This window comes from Myodes glareolus, chromosome 18 (assembly GCF_982192425.1).
Source record: "Myodes glareolus chromosome 18, mMyoGla1.1, whole genome shotgun sequence".
NCBI lineage: Eukaryota > Metazoa > Chordata > Mammalia > Rodentia > Cricetidae > Myodes > Myodes glareolus.
The window spans coordinates 42,354,826-42,376,373 of NC_142043.1; the positions used below are offsets into that span (position 1 = coordinate 42,354,826).

The 21,548-nt window shown below is 44.1% G+C and overlaps 1 protein-coding gene across 3 annotated transcripts in view; it reads right to left on the minus strand.

Annotated features, from left to right (window-relative positions):
* The window catches only part of Uxs1 (UDP-glucuronate decarboxylase 1), a 76,185-nt gene that overhangs the window by 44,778 nt on the left and 9,859 nt on the right, over positions 1-21,548 (minus strand). For 2 of the 3 annotated variants that reach the window (XM_048430182.3, XM_048430183.3), the window contains exons 2-4: positions 9,704-9,731; positions 7,878-7,926; positions 7,552-7,595 (exon numbers count right to left, since the gene is read on the minus strand). In XM_048430182.3, the coding sequence (XP_048286139.2) occupies positions 7,552-7,595; positions 7,878-7,926; positions 9,704-9,731 (121 nt within the window). Of the gene's footprint in view, positions 1-7,551; positions 7,596-7,877; positions 7,942-9,703; positions 9,732-21,548 lie in introns of all 3 variants that reach the window. The other variant, XM_048430181.3, reaches the window with a different exon arrangement.

Sequence of the window (21,548 nt, forward strand, 5' to 3'; positions counted from 1 at the left end):
TTCAGATTATGCCACCTTATGTATGGAAGAGCCGAGGATTTACTTTTCCATGGAAGGTACTAGAACTACACCAAACACCAAGACTGACTGCAAAATCAGTATTAATAAATGGAAACCAATGTGCAGGCTCAGGATAACATGAGCTACAGTGTGAGTCTGTCTGCAGATAGGAGGGGAGAGAATGGGAGCTATGTAGGGGAGGGAATGAAGGATGTGAGGAGAGAAGGGCAGAACCGGTTATGGCAGGAAGGTCACATATAACCCCTAGCAGCCGTGTGCAGAACCACTGCCCTCGCATATTTCCCTATACTATTTCCCTATACACAATCATCAATCACCTTGTTTCTTGTAGGGCACTTTGCACAAAGTAACAAGTCCATTAAAAACAAAACAAATGACAAAAAAAGCACATTATTTCCAGAAACATTCTTATCTCATCAAAAGGATGTTTCAATTGAGCAAGTGAAATCCAGTGAATTCTAGCACAAAGCCTCCTTAGTCACATCTGAGCTGTTCTCGGGAAAGGAGGCTCTTCGCACAGGCCTCGCTTACCAAGTAAAGCTGAGATGTTTTAGCAAGAAATCAATATGGAGACCCAGAGGGCAAATGTCAAGCCCTGCCTCTTTTTTAAGATGGCTCTGTCTCAGACTGACAAAACTGCACTGGTGGAAATGCTCCGATGTCTCTTCCAGTTTAAAAGCATGAAGAACAGCATGAAGGTGTCAAGGCGAGCAGCACCACTGCTGACTCTGGAGGGGTTCTGTCTGCAAACCGTTGCCTCGTTGAATTTGACATAAGTTAACCAGTGGGACTGTTTAGAGAAATGAAAAGCCGTGATGGGTTATTTCTTCCCATGAACAGTTTAATTGTTAAATCATGATTAAAATATTCTAAATTATGCAGTCTTATTGAAAGGAAGAATTTCTGGCTTGTAACCGATGAAAATGTAAACAACAATAGAATTTCTGTACAAAACCATGGTAAGGGATTTTAAAACCACAAATAATGTCATATTAATTCGCTGAGGAAGAGCCCTCAGTCTGTATTTCATCGAGCCTCTGCTTCATTCCGTTTTATGTTCTTCAGGAATTTGTTAGCAATGACTTCTTCAATAAGAGTTCGAAGTAAGAGTTTGCCTGGCTGCTCAGGAGATAAGAGGAAAAAGAGTGAACAGGTTTGTTGGGATCTCCCCCCATTCTTATGGCCTGTGAGTCCTTTAAACATTTTAGAATCAAACAGAAATAACTCCATTTCCTTCTCTTTACTCTGGACTTGCTAAGAGTTACAGAATGCTAACACAAATAACTAAAGAAAAACTTTATATTAGTGCTTCTTTTTGAAATTTCTTAGGATTCAATCATGACTTTTTATGATTTATTCTATTTTAATACAAAATTAGTGTGTATTGGTGTGTGGATATATGTATATTAGGGTGTGTATCCATAGTATACAGGAGAGGGCGTAGAATCCCTTGGAATTGGAGTTTCAAGTACTTGTGAGCACCCCAAACTGGGTGCTGGGAACTGAACCTGGGTCCTCTTCACAAGCAGCATGGGATCTTCGCACAGAGTCATCTCCCCAGGCCCTCAGCTGCTATTCTTGTCACACAGCACAGAGGGACTAAGTCCTAGGGCCTGAGATGTGACTGGTTTAGAAGTGCAAGTGATAAAGAGAAACTACTTGTATGACATACTTGTGCAATCACACATCTGCCAAATCAAAGGGATAAGGAAGACATCTGCTGGAACCTGATTCACATGGAAGCCTCTGTCATTCACTTGACCAGAACTAGATTTTGACAATCTGAGTAACTCTGGTGGCAAGGGTGGGTGAGTGGATAACAAAGCAGACAGTCCACAGGCAGAACTTTGTTTTATGTCCTCCAGATGACAGCTTGTTCTGAAACTCTCTATCAAACCACCGTGCAGAAGTGCAAACAGGGAAGGAGTAGCCTCAATCCATGTGCCCTGAGAATTAGGAATTCAGTTTGGAAAACTTCAACACACCTACATTCTTTTTCCAATATTTTATGGAGAAACTATACTTAAATGGAAAGGAAAAAAATGTTTTAATGAACATGTATTTAGATCATCACAGTTTATAGAAATCACAGTGATTTGAGAAGGAGTGTGTGTGTGTGTGTGTGTGTGTGTGCGCATGTGTGATAGGTGTAAAGGCCCAGAGCTGATGCTGTGTGTCTCCAATGGCGTTCCACTTTGTTTACTGAAACAGGATCTCTCACTGAACCAGAGCTCACTGACTCTACTGAGTACAGCTAGCCAGCTTGTCGGACAGTATCCCATTTTCGCCTCTCAAGTGCTGGTGATGCTGGAGAGGTCCTGGCTACACAGGTTGGCAGCCAGGGCTCAGAGTACCATGTGGCTATACCCTTCTTTCCCCACTTCCACAACAACAGCACAAACAGAAAACACTCCTTCTTCTGGTCTACTTTGTTTTCCTTTCCCAGGCTGATAAGCTCTCTCCTGATTGGTCCTTATTCTATACCTCATGTGCATATACACACACTTGAACCTATATAAACCTCTGACCAGCACAGTATTCTCCAGAGTCTGGCTTTTAGCCAGTTGCCCTGGGGGTTTTGAAATACAACCAAAGACTTCAGTGTTAGATTGCTCATCCGAGAAGACCCACTAAGGCAGACCACTGCAAGATCCAGCACTACTACTGCAGACAGGGGAACTGGTCATGTCTTTGAGTACACCTACTATTCCTATCCTCTAAGGTCACTGCCTATGTTCTCGGCCTCTGCAGACTAGTTTCTCAGCACACTGTTCTCAGCTGGCTGAGAACCCGCAAGGACAGAGCTGTAACACTCTCCAGTAACCTCCTGGTTGGTGTCTCCAGACCCAGACCCACAAACAGGTAAAGCTGTAATGGTTGCTAAGGGATCCTGTTACCAACCACAGTTTCAGTTTCCACTTTCCTTTTAAGTTGGTACTCCTGCCTGCAAAATAAAATTCCCCTTGTGTGATGATCCCTTACTCTACTCTTTGAAGAATGGCAAGACAGCTCCTTATGATACAAAATAAATTCAAGAACACATCACAAAATCATTCACCACGGTCAAGTCAGGCTTCTTCCAGAGATGCAGGGATGGCTCAATACACAAATCTGTAAACTGTAATAGATAATGCCAATTGACCAGAAGAACTCAAGAACATCAGTCACATGGTCATACAATATCCAACATCCCTTCATGTTAAAAGTCCTGAAGAAACACAGACTAAAAGGAACATATCTCAACATAATAAACACTGAATGTGATAAACATACAAACATACAGCTGGCTTAGTAAGTAGAGAAACTCAAAACATTCCACACAATCCAAAACAGGGGTGACCACTTTCTCCACACTTATTCAATATAGTATTAGAAGTCTTAACCAGAGCAATAAGACAAGCAAAATAGAAAAGATGGAAAGAAATAGAAAGAAAGATGTCAACGTACCTTTATTGGCAGATGATATGACTGGAAAAGATGAAACCCTAAACCTATACCAGAAAACACTTAGAACTGATAAACACTTTCAAGCAATCAGGATACAAAATCAACAATCAAAAACTCAGTATCATTCCTATATATCATTGACAAATACACTGAGAAATCTGGGGGAACAACCACATTCACCACAGCTTTAAAAAAAATAGCCAAAAACCATTTGAATAAACCTAACCAGGGATGCAGGAAAACCATGATGGAAAAACTTTAAAACACTAAGAAATTGAGAAAGCAGTAGAAGACGGAAAGCCTCCTATGCATATGGATTGGCGGAATTAACACTGTGAACATAGCTATTCTACCAAAAGCAATTTATAGATTCCATATAATATCAAAAGTTTAATGATGTTCTTCACAGAATTAAGGGGAGAGGGCTTAAAATTTATATGGAAGCAAAGACACTGATAGCCAAAGAAATCCTATACAAAAAGAATACTCCTGGGGTAATATCGTCCCTAATATCAAGTTATACTACAGAATCACAAAATAGAAACAACATGGTATTGGCACAAAAACAGACACATAGATCAATGAAATAGAATTGAGGACCCTGATACAAGGCCACAAAAGTACAGTCACCTGATTTTTAATAAAGATGCCAAAAGCTGCACACTAGAGAAAAGAGCATCTTCCACAAATAGACCTAGGGAAGCTGGCTATCTGCACGCTGAAGGATGAAACGGGATCCTTAACTCACCCTATTCAAAAATCAACCCAAGGCCATTAAAGCAGATGCCTGGAAGAAAGCAGTGCTAAGAGCCACACAGACTGTGGAAGCCCAGGCCAAGAGGTTTCAAAGCAGGACAATATTAGCAGCTGCAATAAAAACTGCTTTTGTGATATTGTGACAAAGAATGTGAAAGCTTTCTGTTTGTGTCCCAAGAACTTACCCACGGTAAATTTAAAAGTGATGGATTTATTTCTTTGGCAAAGGAGATTTCAAGGGAGCCCAACATAGATCCTGTGGCATGGTTATTAGCAATCACTCTTATGTGGGTCTACAATAAAAAGAGCTATTGGGGCAGAAAAGAATACAAACTGCATAGTTTGCAGAGAAAAGGGATACCGACAAGCTTAAAATAGTACAGAGGTTGGCAGAATAGAGGCTGCACTTGTTAGAGATGAACATGTTAAGGGAGAGGCCTCCTCTGAACTGCAACAATGGGAAGGGTGAGATCCCACCCAGGTAAGCTTCAAACTTCTAAAAAACAAAACAAAAACAAAATACAAACAACCCCCCAAACAAAAACTAGCAGGCCTAAGGGCATAAAGGTGTTTTCTGCTCCTAAAGACAACTGCAATCAAAAGCTACTCCTACCGTGGCTGCAAGCTGCTGAACTTGACAGTGCTGTTTGTATGGTGCAAGAGTGAAGGGGTTGCAGCAGCATCTGCTGCAGTTTCAGAGAACATCCACGGCCAGGCAACATGTGTCAGGAGAGTCCCAATGTAACAGCCCTGGGAAGTCACTGTGTGAAGCTATAAAAGCACAATCTGGGTTGTGCTGGAGACCATGAGACGTTAGAAATGCCAGAACCATGAGGTATCTGCCAAGATACCAGTACAAGGGAGGTGTCAAAGTTGGAGGGACGGCACCATCTAAGTCCTTTGGAACTACAGGCTATAGTTTGCCCTGCTGGGCTTCAGTTTTGCTTACTCCACCATTTCCTCGCAATGCCCGCATTCCTCCATTTTAAAATGGTAATGTATCTTCTGTGCCATTTTATGTCAGGGGTATATAATTTGATTTTACAGGTGGTTGCAATTAAGATACTAAATGAAATCTCAGAAGAGACTTTTGGCCCTTTACATGGTGTTGTGACTATAAAAGACTACAGGGACCTTTGAAGTTAGGACAAAATGCATTTTGCTTTACAGAGGCCAGAGAGTACAATGCGATAGTTTGAATGTAAAATGGGCCACATGTTCCAGGCATTTGAATTCTGGTTTCCCAGTTGTTGGTGCTGGTTGTGGAGGCCTAGGAGGTGTGGCCTTGCTGGAGGAGGTGTACCGCTAGAGAAAGGCTTTGAGAGTTAAGAGGCTCGCCATTTCTAGCGCTCGCTCTCTCTCTCTCTCTCTCTCTCTCTCTCTCTGCTTCCTGCTTGAGGTTTAAAATGGAAAGCTCGGCTTCTGCTCTGCCACTACGCCTATAACTTGTAGCCATCATGAACTCATCCCTCTGGAACCATAAGCCCGATACACCCTTCCTTTCCTAAAGCTGTCGTGGTAATGGTGTTTTATCACAGCACTGCTGACTAATACAGGTGCCCTGCATGGAGGGACAATGATGCGCCTAGTAATCATGGATTACTTAATTAAAATCTTGATGCCTATGTGTTATTAATGAGGAAGTTCCCACAGCACCCCAAATAGTACAAGCTGTCACCACTGCACCATAACTAGGTGCCAAGACTGCCACTGAAGATAGAAGACACTTGGGTTGCTGAACACTGAGAAACCAGTCTAGAACTGGACTGTTAACTTTGCCTTTGCTGGCTAACCTTTACAGAACCAAAAGGCACTGGGCCAGCGCTGGGGCAGAAAGTCTCCACTGGTAGAGCCAGAATGCTACAGTACCAACCAGCAGTCAGATGTACCCACTAGAGCAATAGTGGTAGAAAGGCTACAGGAAAGCTAACTGCTTTTGGATTAGATTGAGGTGCACTCCACAGGAAGGAGTTCAAGCCTGGTACTGTACACCTGGTGAAAAGGCTGTTGCTGGAGAGGTCCCAGATCTCAGGGAGGAACATACAACTGTTGACCTACTATATAGACACAATGTCAAACTACCTCATGGATGTATGAGTGGGTGATACAAACATACATATATATATACACACACATATATATACATACACATAAGCATATATATACACACATACATATATCTCCTCATGGATACACACACACACACTTAGATTAGCACTTTCGTGACCTCGGTCAGAGTCACCTTTGTTAGCAGTTGGCAGTAATTAATGAGCAGACTCATAATTTGACAGAGTGCTGAGAACAAGTGACTGTTTTGTGCTTAGTGTTAAGTGTCAACCCACGTCACACCCCAAGGCTCTTTGGAACTGCAGAGGTGGTAGAAAGAAGCAAAGAGCCAAAGGATGGGAAGAGATGCCGTGACATACTGTCTGGGGGTGTGATGGCCCCTGCACCCAGGAACTCACGGCAGCTGCGGTTACCTGCACAAGCCTGAACAACATTCCAGCCGGCATCAGAAACCGGACTTAGTCCATTACCAAAAAATAACAACAAAAAAGTGAGAGAAGGTGGGGTGGGGACAAGAAGGTATGTGTGTCGGGCACGGGGGTTGGATCATGGGAAAAAGCTGTATTAAAAAAAACTAAAAACAAAAAAGTAATCAGGAGGATCAACTGTCCCACCAAATTGCAGGAAATGCACATCGATGGGGCTTCCGTGTGGGTTTGGGGTTCCTAACTCCAGCTTCATTTTTACAGGGTAAGCACTTTACCAACGAAGTATCTCCCCGGCTCAGATTTTAGAAAGATTTTTAAAATTTAAGATCTCTTGTCAAGATTTTATCAAAACCACAGTAAAAAATAACTTCAAATCACAAACAAACAAAAGCTCCCTTTTTGTTTTCTTAAAGGAATTCTATTGTCTTCAAAGGAAATCGTCCTTAATGATAAAGGGTTTTTAACTGTTTTAAAACACCACATCAAGGACCTGATGTGGAAGTGCACGATTTGTAATTCCAGAATCTGGAGGACTAGGCAGGAGGACTGTGAGCTCGGCTCGAGGCCAGTGAGGATACACTGAGCTCCAGAAGACTGCAGAGCACAGACAGGCTGCCTCTCAACACCACCGCTACGTTCCGACTTTAAACACTCAGGTACGTAGGGAAGGGAAAGGTCTCTCTTGATAATGTCTTAATTTTTTATATTCTCTAAGTTCACACGTAACTTTCTTATGCAATGAACTCAACTGAGATGAACATTTTAAACACTGATACTTCTTGTCACTCACCTAAGACATTTTCTTAAAGTCAAAACAAAAAAGGGTACATACCTTTTTTCCAAATCTCGGATTTTCTCTCTTAATGGTTCAACAATCTGGAACAAGAACAAATATCAGTTTTAAAGCAAGCAGGCCTTCTATTACTTTTGCCCTAGCTTAACACTGGAGAGAACAGATTTTAATAGGGCAAATGGTCTACAGACTGACAAGCAAGCAGAAAGTCCCCATACAAAACAGAATGATGCTTCAGTTGCAGAGGCACTGAACAGCATCAAGGCGCATGAATCTCCCTGCCTCCCGCCGTCTCCCCCCACCCCAAGGAAGGTGGGTTGACGGATATATGAATGGGCCAGGAGCAGAGCGGAAGAGAGACTAACCTCTTCGATCTTGCTTTCAAGCCTTAGTTCACTGTTTTCCTGGAGAGACCTGTTGAGTAGAAAGCTGCAGAACTGAGATCAGTTGAAAGACTTCGTGCCTTCACGATTTGTTTCTGAACCAATTACCCCAAAGCAAATCCTACTTAGAGACCCTGTGCCCATCTTGCTCAAGTACTGACCACCAATTCCAGCTCTCCCCAGCAGGGGGCACAGAAGAGGACAATGAGAGCGTGTGAGGCAATCTCCTCAGGTCTATGAACACTTGGGATTCTCCCCCTTCCCCAACAGATTGGTTCAATTAAACTAAACAATCTTACTTCCATGTTACACCCAAGAAAAAATTTTAAGATGTAGGGTGTACCATGTCTATAGGAGTCTGTGTTTGTCTACTGGGCTTTCTGGGGGATTTAACACAAAATTGTAGTTATTCCAAGGAAAAACAGAGTACCTTTAAAAGAGACCTGGCCACCCCACCCATCCACACACAGCCGCCTTTGTTAGGGGACACACTGGCAGTGGGAATCAGATCAACACAGCCCCAGCAGCCTTGCAAGCAAAACCAACTCTACAAGAGGAGGCTGCTGGGGGTGGGGAAGCCAGCTTGTTTCTTGTGTGCAGCTCGAAGATCCCAATGCCAACAGCCCCATCAGGAACAGCAGTGGTATGCTTCCTTCTGATACCAGGAGATAACAAAGTGGAGCAAAAGTCTCCAGAAGCAGACAAGTGCACTATTGTTGCAAACGTGCTTGTAAAATGAAAGCTTGTTACTCTTCAGCTGGTTTTTAGGTGTTCTTTTCTTAACCTGGTACACAAGAATTCTTAATCTTACTAGAATCCCTACTGCCTATCAAAAAACAAACTTTAGAAGGCCAGATTGGTAATAAATGGCTGTAATCCTAGCACTCGGGAGTCTGAGGTGGGAGAATCATGGACTTGAGGGAATCTGAGCTGCACTGTAAACTCAAAGGTAGTCTGTGCTACATTGTAATACTCTGTCCCCAAACAAACAAGGCAAAATAGGAACAACAACAAAGCATGTTCACTCAAACTAGAGGGCTCCACAAGCCTTAGCCCCAGACAGAGGTCTAGACAGCCACATCTAGTACAGACAAACATCTCCAACTGAACATCTAAACATCTAAAATCCCAAATACTCAAAATCTGAAACATGGTGACACCAACAAGAAAATTCCACAGCTGACCTTAGGTGACAAGTCAGGGTCAAAATACAGGCTGACCAAAAGTATTATAAAGTCACTTATAGGCTATATATGTGTAAGAAACACAAGTGAACTCCGTGTTTAAACATGGGTCCTATCCCATGTTTCATTATACATGCATAAATATTCTAAAACATGAAAAAAAGGAAATAGAAACCCTGTAAAATCTGAATGTCTCTGGTTCCAAGCAGTTTGGAGGTAGGGAAGGCTCAAGCTGTAGCTGGCTCCATGAGGTAAAAGGGTAACAATGATTTCTAAGACACCATCTTTCTGGAAGAGCTGTGCAAGAGGCCCCATGTTCCCTCTTAAGCCAACCAGAATGCACTGTGCATGTGAGTAACAAAGGCTAGTTCAACTGTGCGCATCTATGGGAGGAGGCAGATGGAGGCAGGCAACAGAGTGACCATCATTTCCAGCTGAACTTGACTGGGATAAACTCTAAGATCCGTTGCCTCCCTTGAGAACACCCACTGAAGAGATAAAACACCCAGATGTGCAATAACATAACAGTTTCATCAAAAATACTCAATTAACTCATGATCAAACTGAGTTACAACCGACTCTCTAAAACCCAACCACAATGCCCAAACAATTAAAAATAATTACCTCATGTTCACAAAGTTGCCCCAAACAGCTACAAGAAAAAGGAGAAAAAAAAAAAAATCAGTGTTTAAATCTATAATATTCAGGGATTTCAACTGATCAAATTTTAATTTTTATATTTTTAAAATTTTTATATGTTTTTTTCACAGGAAAAAAAGAGTTCACAAAGACAATAAAATATATACTGTTTTCAGGAAAATCAAGACTATAAGACATGGAATAAGATTCCTATGTACATGTGCAGTTCTGGCATTTTGTCCTCAACATTCTGGTTTAAGAAAGGTTCATTCCTTAAAAAACAAAAAGCAGAAGTCAAAGAACTGCACACCTTAAAGAAGTCGGGTTCAACCCCACCTCTCCTCTAAGCATAATGATACAAGCGGGAGCCCAGAGAAGCTCTCTGGGCCTAAGTGGTGGAGCTCCATGGGAGTCCATTCCTTCAGCACTTCCCTGCCTCCTTCTACAGCAGGCACTTGTCAGCCTTCTCTCTCTCTCTCTCTCTCTCTCTCTCTCTCTCTCTCTCTCTCTCTCTCTCTCTCTCTCTCTCTAGGCACAGGCACCTGACCAGCAGGTTATCTACCAGGTGTCAGATCACAGTTATAATGACATCATAGATATCTAAACACATCAAAATGTTGAGGATTTCTATTTCCGAATCCAGTATCTGAAATGTGGCCAAATCTGAAACTCTGAGCGTTGGTCTGATACTAAGAAATCAGGAAATTCCATGTCATGAAATTCAATTTCATGTTCAAAATTATTTGGAATATTATATAAAATATCTTCAGGCTGCTAGTATAAGAAACAAATGAACTTTGTGTTTACAGTCAGTTCCCTTCTCAAGACAGCTCAAGAACATGCAAACACTCTTTTTTAAAAAAAACCCTGGAGGGCCTAAAGAGATGGCTCAGTGGTTAAGAGGGCTGGTTGTTCTTCCAAAGGTTCAGTTCCCAGAACCTACATGGCAGCTCATAAATGTGTGTAACTCTAGTTCCAGGGGATCTGACACCCTCACACCAATACACACAAAATAAAATTAAATAATTTTAAAAAATAATAAAAAAACCTCTAGAATCTGAAACACATCTGGTCCCAGTTATTACAGACAAGGGATATGAACCTACTATGTAAAATCCCTTTAAATTGCCAAGCAGTGAAATATTTCATAGACCCCTTTGCTGTGAGTGTTCAGTCCTGACATTCTACCCATGGTCCTCTCTGCCTCTTTCCTGTCAGGCATGGGGAATCCACACACAATGTGTGCAAATGTCCTTGCTGACAGGGCTGGACACTATGTGAACTTGAGATCTTAAGGTTAGCATCCAAAGAGCTCAGACATCTTCTTGTTGCCATTAGATACTGACTAGCATCAGTATCCAAAGGATACCTCATTAAGAAAGGGAATATAGCTGATGTAAAAGAAACAGTTCTCTCTGAGGAGACGAGGAAAGTACAGGGAGTGGGGTGGAGGGGGTGGGAGGGGACCTGAACTGGCTCACTAGAGGGAAGCAAGAAATGGGAGAAATTAATACAGAGACAAATTAGAGTATTCCTAAAATTTCTATTATTGCCTGTTTTTTCACTCAGTCTCATTATGTTGACCTAACTGGCCTTACTAAGTAGACCAAGCTGGTCCCAGACTCACAGATCTGCACACCTCTGCCTCCCAAATACTGGGATTAAAGGTAATGCACCACCACACTCCTCTTTGCTTGGTTTGTTTTTTAAATGGGGTCTTATTGTGCAGCCCAGGCCAACAAGAACCTGTGGCAATTCTCGTGCAAACTCTTGAGTGCTGAGATTACTGGTGTAAGCCACCAGTACCCAGACTGTATTCACTTAAAAACTTTCTTCAGAGAAGAACGGCACTGTGCTCATTTCCAAAACTTCCCTAAGCTAATCCCCAACCCTGATGCCATGTAGCCAATGTTCCAGAGTGATCTTAACTTCAAGGAAGTCCTCGGTAGACAGGAAGCCTACTCCCCTAGGAAGGCCACTCTGCAGTTCAGGATAACGGGCAGCATTGTCACCACTCTTTGGTTTGGCCCAGAACACTTCAATTTAGAAAATATTCAAAATAAAAAGTACAAATAGAAGGTGCCCTGAGCACATTTCAAGTATAACTGGCAAAGAAAGATCTAGAACAATATTGCTGCTACTGGGCAGGCAAGTGCTTGTCTCTAGCTCTTCTGGGTGAGTTTAGTGAACTGAAATGCTTCACCTGACCTACAGCTCAATCAGCGAAGTGCTCCTGGCAAAGCTCCACGGTGTCACCATGTTTTTACACAAAGGGACTGTCTTAGTCATACTTCTATAAGTGTGACAGAGCGCTAAGACCGACACAGCTCTCTTAGTCACTATTTCATGGCTGTGAATACACACCATGACCAAGACAACTCCAATAAGAGAAAGCATTTAACTGGGGGATTAGTTTCAGTGGTTTAGTCCATCATGATAATGGCGGGGAGCATGGCACCAAGTATGGCGCTGGAGCAGTAGATGAGCTACATCCTGATCCACAAGCAGAACTCTGATGTGTGCTTCTGAGACCTCAAAGCCCACCCTCAGTGACAATCTCCTCCAATAAAGACCACACCTCCCAGTCCTTCCCAAACAGCTCCCCCCCCCAACTGGGAACTAAGTATTCAAATAAATGAGCCTATGGTGGCCATTCTCATTCAAACCATCACGAGGACTCCAAAGATGGCATTTATAATACTTGTCCCAAGGGTGGGTGGCTCTGTGTCCCTCTCTGAGCTCCATGGGCTTTGTGCTGCTTTGACCACAAAGAGATCAGAAGTGACTTCCAAAGCTGGGCACAGCCAGCCTGGTGGCTCTGAGTCTCCGTGGAAGAAGTCTGGGCAGGGAGTACTGTGAACACACTGACAACCAGCGCTGAGTGTGTTGTTCCCAGGCTAGTCAAGAAGTCATGTGCTGGTGAGTCTTCCCAGTGGCTGTCCAATTTAAATCTAACCAATGTACCAGACAGTAGAAAACATGAAAGGTTTACCTCCCTTTTGAGTTCCCCATCCACAAAGGCCACGATACAATGTAATGGTAGTTAAATGGTCAAACAACCTGAATCAGAGCAGGGCTGGGTTTGGCACCCCCTTTAACTCACAGACATCAGTCCCAGCCCTCAAACAGAAGAAGGCATGAGCTGCGTTCCAACCAGCCCGCCTGTAGCATTTCCCTCAACAGAAGCAACCAATTCACAGGGGCAGATGGCCTTGAGACACAACACAGGAGTGCACAGGATGCCAGGATGCAGTTCTGAGGAGATCCTGACCATGCAGTGAAACAGGCTGCTGACAACCTAACTGCGCACTTCCCCCAATGAAACATCAGCTGCTTCTGGGAAAGATAGGCCTTGAAAACCTTCAAAACCCCAACAAGGCAAAATACTATAGGCTCTTAGGTGGCGTAATTCCTACCCCCCCGCCAGCAGACAAGGACATCCATCATCCTTGTAATAATAGCAAGAATTGACTTTTGGTCTAATTAGCCAAAAGGTTCAAATGAGAAGATGCTGTCTTTCATCCTTCAAATTCCAAAGGGGAGGAGATATGCAGATGCAAGGCAGCTTCCCTTTTCCACTTCCCACTGCAGAGGGAGCTGCCCACGCTCTCACTGCAGCTTCTCTACCCTCACAGACCAGGTCTTATGTGTATGTGCTAAGAGATCACCCATCACTCCCCACGACAATGGTGACTGGAAGCCAGGAGCACAGCAAGATATGTCAGAGCTCCCTGTGGTCCTGACCTTGCCCTGCAGGTCTCAATCCCTGGACAGCGCCTGCTGATACCTTACTTATATCAAGTCCTACTGCTCTCCTGCTATGGTTTGAATGTCCCTCCAAAATCTGTGCTGTAGTTTAACTATCACTGTAGCAAGCAGCCCCCAACCCAGAGTACCTTCTGATTTCTTCCATCACACCCGCGCAGCCCATCCTCAAACAATCTGCATCTCCACACGAGTGGGTCTCTCGGATGGAAAGAAGGAAGATGCCGAGGCGGCTCGCTCTGCACCATCCCCCAGTGCTACCGTGCAGGATTCTAGGCAGCCGGTTGGTGAAAGTCCCCCCCACACACACACACACACTGAGCACAGCGACGTCCTGCATGATCACTGCAGTCCAGGACCATGACCAAGGGAACTTACAGAATAAGGGATTGTTTGGGACTAAAGTTCCAGAAGGGTAGGAGTTCCAGCACAGCAGGGAAAAGGTAAGCATGTTTTCATGCTACACTGAGAGCTCGTGTCCTTTACGATAAGCACCAAGCAGAGAAAGCAAACTACAAATGGCACAAGACTTTCCAGTGGCGTACATCTCCTAACGAGGTTACATCACCTAAGTTCCTCAAACAGAATTTCCAACTGGAAACCAAGTATTCAAATGCCCCAGGCTATGCGGGACATTCTCACCACACAGGTGTACCCAGAATGCCCTTGTCTCATATTCCTGAGCAGGCTGCAATGAGGCTCGGCCACCACTTCTCTGGTCTCATCTCCAGGGTACTGCACAACACCAAATACTCTCTTCCCAAGGGGCCATCAGTCCTTTCTTCCCCTGCCTCTGGTCTTCCCAGATCCTGCCTAACTGGCCCCACCCCTCAGATGCTCTTTTTGGGTCCTTCTGTTCCACTGCAGAGCCCTCACCTGCACAGGAAGGACAGTCCCTGTCCTAACTACCCGCACATACACAATGTACATTATAACAGCAAAGAATGAACTCGGTGTGATGACTGCTTTTAAATGGCAATTTCCCACAAGTGTGGATCATCTGAGCAGAGTGTCAACTGAAGAACTGTCTTGATTGCTCTTGGCTGATGGCGAAAGGCCCATCTCAAATGCAGGCAACACCTTCAGGTAGCAGCCTAGATAAATAAGCCATGGGGAGAGGGGTTATCACCTGCCTTTTGATCAGTTGGCCTTGCCTCTTGCTACCAAATTAATTTACTTTGTGGCTACTGCTGATTTTTTCTCAGATATTAGAACCAACATTTCCTACCTTTGAATGTGGGCTGAGGACCAGTGGCTCTCTAGGAATCCTCCAGGTCTTTGGCATAGACAGGGGCTGCTGAGGCGCCAGTCTGTCACACTAAGCAAATACCAGACTCTTGGCCTTCTCTGGTATAATGCAACTGTTGTACTATTTCAGAGTATTGATCAAGCTGATATACTACATTCTAATAAATGTGCATACTCTGGTCTCTCTTCAGATTGCAGATATCTTTTGACTTTTACTAATAAATGTGTACGTGCACACATGTGTAAGTGCATTCTACGGTGTGTGTGTGTGTGTGTGTGTGTGTGTGTGTGTGTGTGTGTGTGTGTGTTCTATGGGCTGTTCCTCTAGAGAACTCTACCTAGCAGGGATGGCAAGGAGAACTTTAAAACAGCTGATCTAGGAGCCCTGAGCAGACTTTGAGCTAGGGTTCTATTACTAGTCCTGGGTGCTGTAAGAACCAGTTGGCAGGAGCAGAACTCTCATGCTGAAGCTCCTTATGCAAAGGCTTTGAGTTCTGTGCAACCATCAGATGAATGGGATATGCTCTGCAGAGAAAGCTTTCCTCCATATATAAAGATGGCAAATACAGAAAAACTGATAGCCTAAAGTCACCAGCACATTAAATGTGTCTCAATGTTGTTTAGAGACTCAGGATGCAAACAAATCTATTTGGATGACTCAGACACCTTTGGGGAGGGCAACTGGGTTAGCCAGAAGGGGAAGAGATGCTCCAAGTGTCCTGGGTTATTCGAATATTGACATTGTAAACTAAAACTAAATCCCAGAAGGTCACGTAAGGTTTTCATAAGGCCAGAACCTTTCTTCCAGCTGCAAATTGCCCTAAGAGCCTGGCACTCCCCAGGAGCAGGCCGACAGAAGAGCTTGCTGGGAATGGGCATTCACAGCACATGTTGTGGCTAATTCCCAGAGTTGGAATTCACTGTCTGCAAATCTCTGCCACAGAGTCACTGCTGCCATGTGCAGCAAGACATGGGCGGATCTTGTGTCACACTCAAAGTCCTCTCTGGAACTCCTCCTAACACAAACATCTTTACAAGTCAAACACAATCTTTACAAGTCAGAGTTTGCAGAACAACATCGAACTTGGTGAAGGTAGTAGGAAGAAACAGAAAGAAAACACAACTTTTAAAACAACTTTTCACCTCCAAAGAGCAAAACTTCTTTGACGAGCCAGGCATGGTGAGTCATGCATATAATCACAGCACTTAGGAGGCTGAGGCAGGAGGACCATGAGTTTGTGGCCAGCCAGGCTATATAGCAAACTTCTGGGCTACAGGGAGAGACTCATTCTAAAACAAACAACGGATAGCTGACTTCACAACTATCAAAGAAACAAGCATGAAGTGATAAGGAGTGTTACCCTCTCCAAGGCACCTCAGCCACCAACAGAGACCTGGGTGCTTTAGGAAATGCAACCACACCGCTTCTCTGGCTTTTGCTTGTTAAACAGATGTAGGATGGCCCTAAGGATAATGTAGTAAGAATAGAAATATACTTCCCCTGTATTATCTCTTTAGATTTTCTTATGAAAATGGAGTTGTTAAAGAGACAGCAAGAAAGGCAAAAAAAACAAAACAAAACAAAACAAAAAACCTCTCCCCAGTATCCCAGCATCAGACCAGGCAAAGTTGTTAAAGCACCACTCTCCCCATTGCTCTGGTACCCACAAAGCTCAGGTGCCACGGAGCCTCATCATTCAAGGGTGCAAACTATAGAGACAGCAGCGGAAGCAGTACCTAGGGACCCCGAGCAGAGCAAGCCACGCCAGCCTGTTTGTCGGGTTGCTGGTGTAGAAAACAGACACCAGTGCACTGTTGCAAACCTTTTCCCACCTGCATCTACATCCCGCCGCAGACAGGGCTTGAGAACAACCTCAAGAGTCAAGCTTAGAATCACAGGTGCAAAGAAAGTTAAGGATGGAGGAGCGACACTAGACATGAGGAAAAATAAATTCATCCGTCCCTTCCTGATCTCAAGGCTGCTGCCATCCAACCAGATCCAGAACACTCACAACAACATGAACGACATCATTTAAGAATAACAAGGGGGATGTACATATACCAAGGATGACCACGGATGACCACGGAAGGAAAAGGAGAATTTCTTTCTTTGGATGACATAAGTCTTTGGGCCAATGTCCCTGCTTGCTGTTGAAGATTTATCAGAATTGCTATTGGATCTTTAGGGGGATTGTGAAGACATTTGCTGGAAATAAACTATAAAACAAAAAAGTAGACATCTACATGAAAGAATTACAAAGGCTTTCCCAAGGACCAATACAGAGACCTGCCTAGACGCAGAACTGTGCAATTTCTGGATGGAAAGACATTTCTCTACACACAGTCATGAGCATCATGACCTTTACCCTCTTTGTACTGCCTGTTCCATCATTCCCACACTGAGCACTCACTTTTCTATTTCCACATTTTCCTGAAAATTTATAGACTAGAGCTTTAAATTTTTGAATGGTTAAGTCAGTCTTTTCATTAGAGTTCGTGGGGCCAAAGAGGGCCAGCATGTGGGGAAGGGGTCTAAACCAAACACCCAGGAGCACAATTCGCACCTGTCCCTGCGTCCACAAATATGACCCTCATTGGGCTGTACCCTATCTGAGGAAGCACTCAGGGCTCATTTTCCACAGGGGGAGCCATCAGTGTGGGCAGAGCCTACGTGACACAGCTGTTCCTGGGGGTCAGGCTAACAACATGTCCCAGCCATCATTAAGTCATGGGGCAGGGTATGGCAGGCGGAGTAAAGGGTGTGCGGAATAGGACTCTGGCAGTGAAGGGATGAGACCAAGAGAAAGGCACAGAGAGAGGAGGGGAGAGATGTGAAATAGTGGGAGAGGGCAGCTGCAGGTGGGGGACTGAGTAGAGGGGACTGCAAGTGTAGGGCAGGGCAAAGAAGGCAGGAATGGGGGTGGATGTCTCAGGAGGAGCCAGTCATGGAAAAACACAGCAGGTGTGTGTATAGCAGGGCAGGCATACACAGTAGATTTAATAATCTCTTCAAAGAGCAGACTCAATACCACCATGCTCAGAATGACTGGGGGCCCGGCAGACACAATACACAGAAAGAGATCACAACTGTTTGGTTAGAAGAACGTGCCATTCCATCACCTAAGCTCAGGGAATTGGTCTAGACAAAATGACAACTGACCACCTAGGACCGTCACAGTGTGCAGCCCTCTCCTCTTCAGCCACATCAAATGTCCAATGAAGGAAGACAGGAGGCTGCAGGATCTCCCACCAGTAAGAAAAGGGCAGGTGGAAAGGAAAAGGCCTCCCAATTCAATCCAGCCAAACCCAGTTAACCCCTGGTATCCATGCTGCCAAGGTTCCAGGACTCCTCTCCGGCAAGAATAATCACGAATGCACACGCTCCCCTCATTTTGTATTTGTATATAACCTAACACACACTTTAAATCACCTCTACATTACTTCCTACAATACAAATACTATGTAATATTATACTTATGCTTTTGTACAGGGACTAACCAGAATAGCTTATTGAGTATCATTTTTTAATATATTTAGCCCATGGTTGGTTTGATCTCTAATAGGAGCCCATATATATATATATATATATATATATATATATATATATATCCCTCTCACACACATCTTATTGGCATCCTATCAGAAACCGCGCAAAGCATTTCTTTCCAGCCTTGTCTCACGAAAAGCTTACACACCTACCCCGGGACCACGAGAAAGGCTGCTACGACAAAAGAATGAGCTGTGGGCTGGGTCTCCAGCTCAGTGGTGGGAAGAACACAATGTGGCTGCTGTGGAGTAAGAACTTAAAGCACAATTACCATATGACCGACCTGCTCTGCGTACAGAGACCAAAGAACAGGGACCAGAGAGATGGCTCAGGAGGTAAAACTGCTTGCCATGAAAGCTCCCGGAATCCACTTTAAAAAGCCAGATGGGGTGGCATAGAGCTATGATCCCAGCACTTGTACAGAAAACCTGACCAGAAAGCTCAAGGGCCGGCTAGCCTGAAGTATACTGCGCAGCAATAGAAACTACAAGAGAGGTCATTAAAACAAGGTAGAATGAGGACAGATTCCAGAGAGTTATCCTCTAACCACCACACTTGTGCCAGATCGTGTATACAACCACCAAAATCAATAAATCTGTTTTAAAAACAAATTAGAGGAAGGAGTGGGAAGTGGATATGATCAAATATATTGCATACATGTATGAAATCCTCAAAGAATTAATAAAAAGGATTGGAAGCAGACCTTGAGCTATTATTATACCCAGGCAGCATCATTTTCAACAGTATGAAGGTGGAGGCAACCCGAGTGCCTATGATCAGATGAACAACAGAGGGTGATAGACACAGTGGAACATCACTTAGACTTAAGAAGGAAATTCTAATACATGCTACAATGTGGATGAGCCTAAGTAAAAATACTAAGCACTCATACACATAGACACACACATGCACACATACATTTATGCACATACATACATTCACATATACACATGTGCCTGCTCACACACAGAGGCACATACACGTGTACACACAATGTATGAATATATGAAGAAGTTTTCACTGTGGTCATATTCATATAATAGGAAGCACAATAATCATTAATAACCCAGGAGCTGGAGGAAAGGCTGGGGATGATTAAAATATCCTGGGGACAGGCTATAAAATATATGAATATACTTGGCATTCCTGAACCACATACTTAGAAATGTTTAAAACACAGGCTGGGAGAGAAACGTGATACAGTACATATTAGCATACTCAGATGCACACACACGGGGGGGGGACGCTAAAGTGGTAAATTTTATATTATGTGTATTTTATCATAATGTTTAAACAAAGAATAAACCTAAAAACTAGCAAATGTCATAGGATTTTTTTTTTTGGTCCTTGTATGACACAGCACAGACTCACTACAAGATTAAACCAGGGCAAAATATGTAACTGTTGTAGTTTCCCCATCTATAAAACAGACCACAGCTCAACTCCTCACTGTAGGACAGCCAGGTGACCCAGGAGGTGACCCAGGAGGCCACCACTCCAGCTCCAGTACCCACTGCTGCAGCTGTACTAGTGGGTGGGGATGGGGTAGAGAACACAGGTAAGTGGGGGCCTGAAGAGGGCACTGAATGCCTCACTGTGTGTGTGGTGATGGTGGTGGGTCTCCTGCACCACATCCAGAACCTAGGTACGCCACCTGTAAGTAATTAAGGTGCACTGGAGTAAAGGGAGGGGGGAATTAGAAGTAAAGGAACTAAGAGGAAAAAAAACCAAAGATCCCACCTCGGCAGTCTCCTTCAAAGGACCCCTCAGAGTTCACGGCCATCCCAGAAGACCTGCCTACCACTAGCTCCCATGGGCAGCCCAGGTATTGAATTCTTTCTCTTGATTAGAGCTGAGCCGCCCCCACAACTCCCATCTGCTGCTGCTGCTGACATAAACCAGCTGCCTGCTCACTTCTTTAAATAAAAACATAAATGAAATCCAGGCACGTAGAGTATTTACATCAGCGAGAAGTGGTGGTTCTGTTTGCATTTCTGAAAATGCTATAAAAATGCTCAAAGATACTCAGAATAACACTGCGAGGTCTCAGCACCCTGACAGCATGGTTTTTCTTCCCTAGCACATTCAGACTCCCTCTGAAAAGCAGGCTGTTTGAAGAAGGCCAAATGTTTTCTCTTGTTGTTCTACTTTACTTATTTATTTTGGTTATAGAAACTCAAAATAGCTAAACCAGGAAGGAAGAAAAAAAAAAGATCCAAGCAACAAAAAAGTGGTCAAAAGATCTGAAAGGCACTCTGAAGGGAGCCTCCACTGCCCTTCTCGCCTGCAAGGAAACTCCGCCCCAGCAGTCTGCTTCCATGTGCTCTACACACACTGGCCTTTCTGCACAGTACGTTTTAAGTATTTATATCCCTGGAAAGCAGAGAGCATAGATGCTTCATTTTCTAAGGGAAAGAGCAAGGCTTGTCCCAAGTTACAATTTCCTGAAGAAGGACAGATGAAACCACTCTATTCGAAAAGACACAGCCCTAAGTGACTGTTCCTTGCCTTGACGCTTGTCTGTTCTCTGCGGTGTTCTTAAAACTGTCACATTTGCGGAACGGAAAGACATTTTTAAAAAGCAAAGGTGGTGTGGATATGGGCGCAGGGCACACACAGAACTGTGACTCGTCTCAGCAACTAGACGCTTACCACAAGAGCCACCGAGACTTCACAATAAACATTCCTGGACTTGTGTGAGTCACCTCAGGCAGCTGTGACCAAGTTCCAGACTCCAAGACTTACAAACAACCTAACTGTGCTAACAACTGTGAGGACAAACAGGCTTTTGTCTTATGAGGGCTCACAGGTTTGTAGATGACACATTCTTAACAAGTATTACTTGGTAGACTTACAGACCAGCCCTCTGGGGCATTAATATTCATGAGATTTCCAACACCATGACCCAATCAGGGCTCCATTTTCTCAACATTTGAATTCTAGGCCATGGTCAGTCCACAGCACTGGCATGGAGAGCACATGCCAGGGCTAAAACCTGCCAACATGTCTACCACCAACAGGTTGCACCCACAAGAGGCACAGAGGCAACATTCGGGGCAGAGAGGCCAACGTGAGGTTCTGCCCAAGCCCACTGATCTTCATTCATGTTCTGCCTTTTCTGGCTTCAGAACTCAATCTCCCTGTACCCTGCCTCCGGCCACTCTGGCTCATGCTCCCCTCCACCTTCAACTCCAATACCCAAACGTTGTCTGCTGTAGGACAGCAGACTTTAAGTTACCCGCCCCCTTGGGCGTGGCCTCTTATATTATA